Genomic DNA, 10,000 nt, shown 5'->3' with positions numbered 1-10,000 from the left:
TGGTATTGATTTTTTTTTTTTTTCATTTAGTCAAGAAATTATGATTGCTGTCAGTGTCTTATTTAGCTTCATAGATGAATAATTCTAATACCAGTTGGATTTCAAGATATACATTTTAGGATTTTTTTTTCTCATTCTGAACACAAATTTGGAATATCATTATTTTGAGAGTAATTGAGCAGTCCATTAGGAAAGTAGTATTAACCATTTCTTAACTGACAGCTCACACCTGTGAAAATAAACACTTGCTCTTCCATACTAACTGCATATGTTGCCTTACATGCCACAACCAGTGCAATGTTCCTTATTTTCTATGCTAAAGTATTTGATTTGTCTTTATTTGTTTTTCAACTGCTGGTTAGACAAACTTTACATGTTTTGTAAATGATAAACTAATGGTAAGAATACATATATCTGGAATCTTGAATACTTTATGCAAAACACTACAAAAAATGTGTCATGATAATGAACAAAATAGAGTGATCTAGTTATTGGTGTGAGCATTTAACCATGGCTGGTCATCCATCATCTGTGAATTCATAAATTAAATTAACAAGTGAATGTTAACTTGGCAATAAAATCATTGTTAGAAGCAGAAGACACTGCTTGACATGCAAGTTTTATGATGGTAATATGATATGAATAATCTCTTAGAGTATGTAAATTAGGCCTAATTGAAATGCCCTTTTGGTAAACAAGTGGTTAAAGAAATACTACTTGAATAAGAGTGGATTATTATTCATTTTCATGCATACTTCAGTCAGATAAATAATGAAAAGTAAATTAAAAATTAGGCAGACTTCTTCTAAATCCCCATAAAGGTGCAGTGACAGTATTCAGTAAGATTAAGTGAAGGAAAGCAATAAAAATTAATTGAACTCCATGACGCCTAGATTCCAGTAGACTCACAGGACAGCGATGGGAAAACAGCACTACACCATGCAGCATCGCAAGGTCATGGAGATACCATACTGTTCCTCTTGGGCAGCAAAGGCAATGTGGAGATGAAGGACAACTGTGGCATGACTCCATTCCTTCGAGCAGTTGAGAAGTGCCATTTGCCAGTGGTCCAGATGCTGTTGCAGAGACGAGTAAGTAATAGATGAGCGGTGGGGAGGGAGATATAGCTGTGTTTTCATTTTATCAGTTTGATTTCAGTTGCTTGGTATTTGAGAAAATGTGGTATGAGATATTAATCATAATTTGTGCAGTTTACATTTATCAGCTGTTGATATGGTGAGTTTATTGGTTTGAATGTTTGATAGAAGTTAGTATTCATAATCTATATTTTTGATATTTTTTCTTTTCTTTTTTTAATACATTGTTCCATGAATAATCACTCATATAAAACAACTGTGATTGTAGTCATCAATGCTATTCGTATTTCAGGTTGACACACAAATTACAGACTTCCAAGGCAACACTCCTGCACATCTGGCAGCCAGAACAGGGGCCACTGATCTGCTGATGCTCTTATTAGACTGTGGATGTGAATATGACGATCAGAACTCCCTTGGTCGCAGTCCCTTACACATAGCATGCAGTGAGAACCAACCAGAGGCAGTAGAAGCTTTACTGAGACATGGCGCAAGTGTGAATGTTATTGACAAAGAGGGAGTCACACCTCTCATGGTTGCCGCAAAGATAGGCAGTGCCCCGGTGGTTGAATCCCTTCTAGACAATGGTGCAGATGTCAACCCAGTTGATTCCAGTAAATGGTCGGCTGCTGACTATGCTCGCTTCACAAACCACAACCAGCTACACCAACGTTTGAAAAGCCTGATGCGTGATGGAGGGAACAGCAGTTTGATTCCCCAAGGTTTGCTGAATATAAGTGATGAGGTAAGCACTGAAGAAGAAGGGGCTGTGGGACTAACAAGAGATAGAGACATGGATGAAGATGGAGGTGATTCTTGGAGTGATAACAGTGATGTTGCATCTATTAAGGAGAAGCCAAAAATTAACTTGACCAAGTTTTTACCATCGTCTGATGATTCTGGAGATAACATTTTTTCCAGCACTCCAGAACCAGGGAGTCTTATTGGACCTCCAAAGCCTCCTCGCCTTCATGCTAGTGTATCTAGTGTAGCTTCAGAACCAGCAAATGAAAATGATGTAGAGACTACCAGCAATAAGGAGGAGGTACTAGGTGCAGATGATTCTTGGAAATCATCCTCCGAGGAAGATGAACCAAAAAGAGTTCTCAAGCATGTCAGCAAAGTTGAGGAAGAGGAAAACGTTGATAAGAAAAAGGAAAGCAAGGATGAAAAGCATTCAGAGGCAGAAGATTCTTGGAAATCGTCATCTGAAGAAGATGAGCCAAAGAAGAAACTGTTCCCATTGTTTCATGGTGAAAGTAATTCTCAAAAACTCCGGAGAGATGAGCTGCTTGACAGTCACGAACCTAAGCAGTCTGAGTCTCATGCAGGAAATTCAAAGTTCTTGGCAGACTTGGGATTAGACAACATGGAATTTCATTCATCAGAAGAAGTGTCTTTTGAAGATGAGGACTCCATGTTGCCCATTGAAGGCACCCCAACAAAAGTCACGGTCAGCCGGAGAAATTCACAAGCCATTGGTAGTAATGTGGGAGGTGGTGAGTCCTTGCCCTTTAGTGGGTCTCCAGCTGCTGTATCACCGAAAAGACAGTTTCCCAAGGTATCTGAGGATGAGGCATCTTCTAATGACTTCTCAGATTCTGATAAACAAAAATTTCCTCTGAGTAGCCGCTCTTCCACAAAGGCAAAGGAGGAAGGTGGGAATATCTCTCCGCAGAAGACTTCTCCAAAGAAATCACCCTCAAAGAGATCCCCAATGAAAGCTAAAATGATTCGCAAGAGCTCCAGCATCTTTGACAGTGACACAGATGAAGAAGCAGCATCACCACGTCGGCCTCCAAGGAAAAAGAGCCTAACCCCTACCAAAAAGAAGTTTAGCCCTTCTTCATTTGAGAGATCACCCAGGAGCCAAGACAATAAGAATGAAGATGAAGACAACAAATTGGGGAGTTCCTCAGTTACTCAATGTGTAGAAGATGCAAAAGTAACTGCAATTGATGGAAAAGAAGTATTAGATGCTCTGGAAAGGAAAAGGGTTGAGGTCATTGCCCAAGGAAAGCTCTCAGATAGCAGCACAAGTGGTGGGAGCAAAGGCTCTCTTGGTGCCGGAGGAATAGCCAGTTCACGCACAAACTCCCCATCAACAGTGGTAGGAACTCTAGGGCGAGAGGGAACCATGCAAGAATTGGAGGAGGTGTGGGAGGCAAATGCTAGCATCAGCCCTAAGAAATACTACTCCAGCACAAGCAACCATGGTTCAGAAGATTCACCTGAGCATGAAAAGTCAGATGAGAATGTGAAAGCAAAAGCAAAACCTGATATGCATAAAGATGAAACTGATGGAGTCCCAAGGGAAGGAGAGATTGTACCACAGCAATTAGAAGACCAAGGTAAAAAAGACATGATGAAGACTACCACTCAGCTAGAACCTGAGAACACAAGTCGAGATGTCAGTGATGATGATCTTGTCTCTGGGGGGGTTGAAACACCATTACCAGGTACGCACAAGGGCAGCCACACACAGGATCTATCAAGAGCTTCACCTCTGAAGATGGGAAGGATGCCAACTTCCTCAGAGGTCAGAGCTGCTGAGGGTAAAGGCAATGTCCAGTCTCTAAAAGAAAAATTTTCTGTGTCTCTAGAAGAATCTGTATCATCTCCAAGAAGCAAAGTGACTGTTAGAACTCCTAGACGGATGTCCAAGGAGGAGCAGGTGTCACCAGTATTTGACAGTCCAGCTAACGACCATGCCTCTCCACCCAAGAGACCAGAAGCTTCCATTTCTACTCCGAGAGAGCCTCCAATCTCCAGTACGCCTCAAAGCAGAAAGGGATCCAGGAGTGGCATAACACGTTCAAGTGGGCTCGGTAGCATTGTTTTCAGCGATGAGGAATCAATTATACCGGACCCTCTGATAACCCCTCGCTGCATAGATGATGCAGATGACATGGTGTCTGTGGCATCCACAGAAACTGAAGAGAGCACACATATTAACTCAGGTCTTAAGGACTCTATTTTGACTCCCTTGTCATCTTTACCTGAAGCAAATAACGTCAGTCAGCTGCAGGATTTGGTGAGAGAGTTGAGATTGAAGTTAGAAAAAGAGTTTGGTCGACGTGCTGCTCAGGAAACGAAGATATCCCACATGCAGCAGATGGAGAAGCAATGTAAGAAGCACATTGATGAACAGGAAGAAAAGATGCAGCACCAGCAGCAAGAGGTGAGTTACTCAATGCTCAGTATTAAAAAAAGGTAAGTACACTTGGAAATCTATATTTAGTCTCATTGCTTTAAAACTGAAATTAAAAATTTCTTAGGATATTTAAGTACTTTTTTCTTGCAAAATGCCTCATTTTTCAATCCTAACAGATCTCCAGTCTCATGGCAAGGATCAAACAGCTTGAATATAGAGGTAAATGTGAGCAAGATTCGTCTCGACTTAAAGACCAGTCACTCGAAGAGGCTCAGCAACAATGTGTCCAGCTGCAAGACCAATGTGTGCATTTGCGAGCTCATGCCCAGCAACAAGAGGAACTTGTCGATTCATTGATGGGGCAACTGGAGACAAAAGAACGTGTGAATCAGATCCTTCAGAGCAAGGTGGAGGAACTCTCCTCACAGACAAAGTAAGGGTTGAAATGAAACTGTTATTGATAATGACAATGTGATGATCATAAAAGCAGGAAAAATACAGACAAAGATATTGATAATAATAATGAGAATATCTACCAAGAATATTGAAAAAATAGGATCAGTGTCTAATATTGTTTTTTCACATTCCTTTTCAGATTTGTTTCCATGAAGAGCTGTCAGACAGAGGAAACTTATTTTGCATCACAGTCTACAGCAACTAATGATATCCAGCCTGAAGAAAGTGAAAAATTGGATGTAGCTTCACAGACTATATGTTCTACGCTAGATGCAGTGGATGTTGAGATTCAAACAGAAGTTGAGACACAGGAAAATTTTGTTACAAAAAGCATAGAAAGTGTGCCTCTTCAACAAGCCAAACAGATTGAAAAATCTTCATTCTCAACCCAAACAGAAGAAATTTTGAAAAATGAAGTACACAATGTTCAAGATGCAGAAACACAAAGTGAAGAGTGTAGGGAATCACAGGGCATCAGCACAGCTGTTCAGTGCACACCAGAAACTATTGTGAAGTCATGCCAGACTCAGATCCTTATCCAAAGTCGTACTGTGCAAACTGACTTGACAAATGCAAATAGCCATATTCAGTCAAAGAAGGTAGTTAAAGATATGCCATGCCAAACATCAGCACTTGGAAGGCAAGCAGCAGTTCAGACAGATGTTCAGGAAGCTCCACATCCCAGGGAGTTACCAGATGGTCAGCAGGAGACAAGGCCCAGTATCAACGTTCATGACATAACATCGGCGCTTGAACCGGTACTCCTTAACTTTTCAAATGATGTTAAAACTTTGATAACAGATACATTTGATGTCAACCAGACCTCTGCCTTTGAGAATATTAGTCAGTGTCTTATCAGAGAGATACAAAATGTTGGAAGTATCCTTGAGACATCACTCCAGCAGGCATCTTCACTGCAGTGTGAGGATACTCAACAGAAATTTACAAGTGCTATGGATCGCATTGAGGACTCCTTGCGATCACAGCTGGAGACAACTGCACAACTTCTTCAAAGCAGGGAGAGAAATAATTCAGGTGAGATTCAGGAGGTTTTTGAGAAGGTAAATTCTTCTCTTGTTGCAAGTTTCGAAGAGGTGAGGAACGACCTACATAAGATACAGAGGCAGAGGGGATCTAGTGAACAAGATGTTTTGGAGAAGCTGGATTATTCTTTCCGAAATCTTAAGGAGAGTAATGATTACAGTGTAAAAAGCTTATCAGATGCAATCAAAACAAGCAAAGATTATAATATGCATGCCATAGAGACTCTGAAGGATGATTTGATGCCAAAGTTTGCTGAAATGAAGAGGGCTATTGCAGCTAACCAGCCTGAAGATAGTGGCATCTCTGAAAGCCTTGGCAGAGATATCACAGATAAGTTGGGGAAGATGGAGAGGTCCCTTATGTCATCATTCGAGAAGAGTTTGAGCACTCAGGATTTATCAGGTGTAGAACATGAAGTTCACAGAATGTCAGAAGAATTACAAAGAAAGATATCAACTCTACAGCAGAGCCTACAGTCTGTTGATTCAGGCACAAGACTGGATTTGACAGAGGTGGATGCAGACTTGAAGAGCATCAGGGAGAGCAACAAGCAGGTCATGTCCCTCCTTAAAGCCCGCTCCTCTGAGTCAAACACAAACCTGAGCGAAGCCCTGGAAGAAAATTTCCTCATTCTGCAAGACCACCTACGTCGACTCCAGCAAACTCTGGTGCAGAGAATCAATGAGGTATCTCAGCATGCCAATCTCGCAGAGGACCAGAAATTGTCCTGGCTGTCCAAGCAGATAACAGAGATGACCACCCAGGTCGCAGGGATGCAGACAGGACTCATGCGCATGCAGTCATCCCTTGAAGCATCCCAGAATCTGCCATCTGTCAGTGGAATCATTGATGAGTCTCTTATATCAGCCCTGAAAGCCAGTAATGAGCAAGCAGTGTCAAGTCTGAAATTCCAGAACCAAAGTATGATACAGCTCTTAGAATCTTTGCAGAAGGATGTCCACAGCTTTATACATCAGAAACCCATCATAAAGGATGGGCCTGATGTACAGTTATTAAAGGATTCCTTACACAGTAAAGAACTGGAACTGGATAGACTCTCTAGCAATCAAGAAAAACTTCAAGAGAAGGTTCGCTTTCAGGTGAGTTAGTGATTTTTCTTCTTAGATTATGAAATTATATTGATTTATTTCATAATTCTTATTAATGTGAACATATACTAGCTAACTAACATTAAAGAGGAGTTACAAAATTTTACTTTTCATTGTTATACTTAAAAAAAAAAAAAAAAAAATTACCTTTTCCTACTGTTTGTAGGCAGTCATGCATACAAAACTTGATTTTGTTTTTATAGAGTGCAAATCTGGAACGTCTACAGCAAGCAGAGCTCCACCACCAGCAGACAATAGAGTCTCTCTCAAGGGATCTGAAGGAGGCACAGAGCATACTCAGAGAAAAGGATGAGAGAATTCATGAAGTAACACTCAAGACGGCCAGCCAGAATGATGATTCCTCAAGGATACGTCAGGAGAACTTCCGCCTTAGCTCAGAGAATGGCAAGCTCTCAGCGCTGTTACAAGCAGAGCAACACCAGAGGCAATGGTATGAAGGTGAGCTGCATGGCCTGAAGGAAGCTAAGGATATTTCTGAGGCCAGAGTTCAAGAGTTGATCCAACTCTTACAAATGCCACGACAGCAACCTCCCATGCTCCGCACTCCTCCGACAGGCAGAGACAATGATGATGACAGTCTTGCAGATAAAAAGAAAGAGATCAGGAAACTGGAAGAGGAAAAGTTGGAAGCAGAAAACCAATATAAGGAAGAGTGCAGCAGAGCTCAGCGTTTGGAACTGCGGTTGAGAGAAACAGAGGCTGAGCTGGGTTTGGAAAGAAATTCCAAAGGTGAACTTGAGAAGCAGCTCAGGAAGACCAAGGACAGTCTTGCACAGCTCCAGCAAGGTATTCAGGAAGCTACACAAAATCAAGAATCTCTACAGGATCTGACTGCTCAAAAGAAAGAGCTAGAGGCTGAAATCAGAAATAGTAATGACACCATAGAAACTCTAAGGAAGAAGATAGAGAGCATAAACCAAGAGAAGCTGCAGCTGAAACAGGAAGTCATGATGCTGAAAGGAGAGAAGCTATCCTTTGAACTGATCAGGCAGGAGAAGGAGCTAGCTGAGCAGATGCAAAAGAGAGCAGAAGAGCAGTTGATGGAGTTGCAGAGGAAGATTCCCAGAGAATATGTGCCAAAAGCAACACTCCTCCACCTTCAGGCTGAGATTGAGAGCAAATGTCAGCTTGAGTTGAGCAACAAACTTGCTGAACTAAACCAGCTCATTGATCAACAGAGTCAACAACAGCAGTCCCAAGCCAAAGTCAAAGAATCTCAAGAGCAGGGACTAAGGAACGAAATCTCGAGGTTATCCGAGGAAATAATACGCCTCCGTGCAAAACTGAGTGTGTATAGTGAGGAGGAAGACACATGGAAAACACGGCATAACAGACTCATGGATCTCTACCAACATGAAGTGCAAACTAAACATAACCACATCCACAAAAACACACAGTTAAATAAACCCAAAGAAGAATCCGTATCCATCAACCTCCGTGAGATTAATGCTCACTTGCAGGTAAGTTGAATGCAAAAATGTTTTCACATGATTTGAAACATTCTGAGTTTTGGATTTATATTATAAGTTGCTTCCAGCACTTATTTTTAATTGTTAGAGTGACTGAAATTGAGTCAGTGTTTATATTATTCCAGTTATTGTATTTTTATAATTAAGAGAGCCCTTATAGGTCTCAACATATTTTAATAACACCAGATCTCTTAAACTATTTTTTTTCTCTTTTATCCTGCCAGACACCCTTTGCCTCCTCAACTTTTTTGGGGCAGCTAACACCACCCTCGTCACTGCACCTTCCAAAGGCTCCTAGCAATATTGACAGTTACCATTATACCCACTCAGACACACTGGATCGAACCCTCAACAAGTACCTGAGTTCGGTAGATGAAAGGCCAAGGTAATATACTTTCCATTTGTATGATGCCATATTTTTGGCAAGTGGTATTTAGTATGCTTATTGCATCTGGAGACTTGGGTTCATTTTCTACTCAGTATTACCTTGAAATTCAAAATAGAGTTCAAATAAGCTGTGTAAAAAAAATAGATTAAGAAAAGTATAAACACTGGTAAAATAGTTTATATTGACAAGCATTTTTGCGAGTTCAGGTGAGCATATGCCTCAGACTGCAGAAAATTATGGATAGTATTAGTAATTGTTTGACATAATTTAATGTGCATTTAAACATGAAATCAGTAGACCATTAGCATTCATATTTTGAAGTTTAAATTTATGACACTTCAAATACAGGAAAGAGTATTCATAGCAAGGAAAATAAATGCCTGTATTATTATATTCTAAAGATAGGAAAATATATGCAGTTGCAATAGAGCATTTGAAGAAAGAAAATGGAAGGTATTGTTAGTGAATGCTTTTGAGGATTGAGAAAAGAATAGCAGGAAGTAGATATAAAATTCCCAGTACTAGGATTGAGTAATGAAGTGTGTCACTGCGCCACTATTTTCTAGTTAAATAGGGTGGAACAGTTACTTCTTGGTAGTATTTTGATAACATTAGTGATGCTTTCTTTCTGTTTATTCTTTAGACTTCATTCTGGTTTAAGAATATATCAAATACACCTGGAATAAACACGTGGTGGAATGGATAACAAAACACGCTTATTTTCCACCACTTTAATGATATAATAATGCTCTAGTTCATTATTTACACTGGCACAGATCCGCGAGGCTATAACTGAGTGAGCGCAAGAAGGACTGGCTTCTCACTTGGTGTTATATACACAGTACTGAATGGGATAGTTTTACTAGCCTCTCACAATCCCCGTAAAATTCACACTTGTTCTTGCCTTAATATATTGATAATATCTACATGTCAGTAACATTATATGTAAGTATCAGTAATAAATATACAACCAAGTTACAATTGTGTCTCTAATATAAAATATTTACACCCATATTTTATTATATATGATTACTTAATACCATCCCCATGTCGTGGAAGGGGCCCCATGACTTGTTTCTTTGTTTGTTATGTGGGACTATGGAATACTTGTTTTTGAGTTCTTGTGACAAATGTCTGCACACAATAAATTAAGCTAATGGTTTAATGATTAGAAAAAAAGTGATAATAATGATAATAGTCGTAATGATAATGATAATAGTAATAATAGTAATAATAATAATAAGATAAAAATAAAAATAATA

General features: G+C 39.9%; 1 protein-coding gene across 1 annotated transcript in view; it reads left to right on the top strand.

Moving 5' to 3' along the window:
* Positions 1–10,000, top strand: part of LOC113808214 (kinectin) — a 22,764-nt gene that overhangs the window by 10,878 nt on the left and 1,886 nt on the right. Inside the window, exons 4-9 of the mRNA XM_027359560.2 lie at positions 894–1,091; positions 1,390–4,278; positions 4,428–4,684; positions 4,847–6,851; positions 7,064–8,341; positions 8,575–8,735. Of these exons, the coding sequence (XP_027215361.2) occupies positions 894–1,091; positions 1,390–4,278; positions 4,428–4,684; positions 4,847–6,851; positions 7,064–8,341; positions 8,575–8,735 (6,788 nt within the window). The remainder of the gene's footprint in view (positions 1–893; positions 1,092–1,389; positions 4,279–4,427; positions 4,685–4,846; positions 6,852–7,063; positions 8,342–8,574; positions 8,736–10,000) is intronic.

The sequence above is a fragment of the Penaeus vannamei genome, chromosome 28 (genome assembly GCF_042767895.1).
Source record: "Penaeus vannamei isolate JL-2024 chromosome 28, ASM4276789v1, whole genome shotgun sequence".
Classification (NCBI taxonomy): Eukaryota; Metazoa; Arthropoda; class Malacostraca; order Decapoda; family Penaeidae; genus Penaeus; species Penaeus vannamei.
Note: the sequence above shows the minus strand (reverse complement) of the source record. Positions and strands in the feature narration are given on the sequence as shown.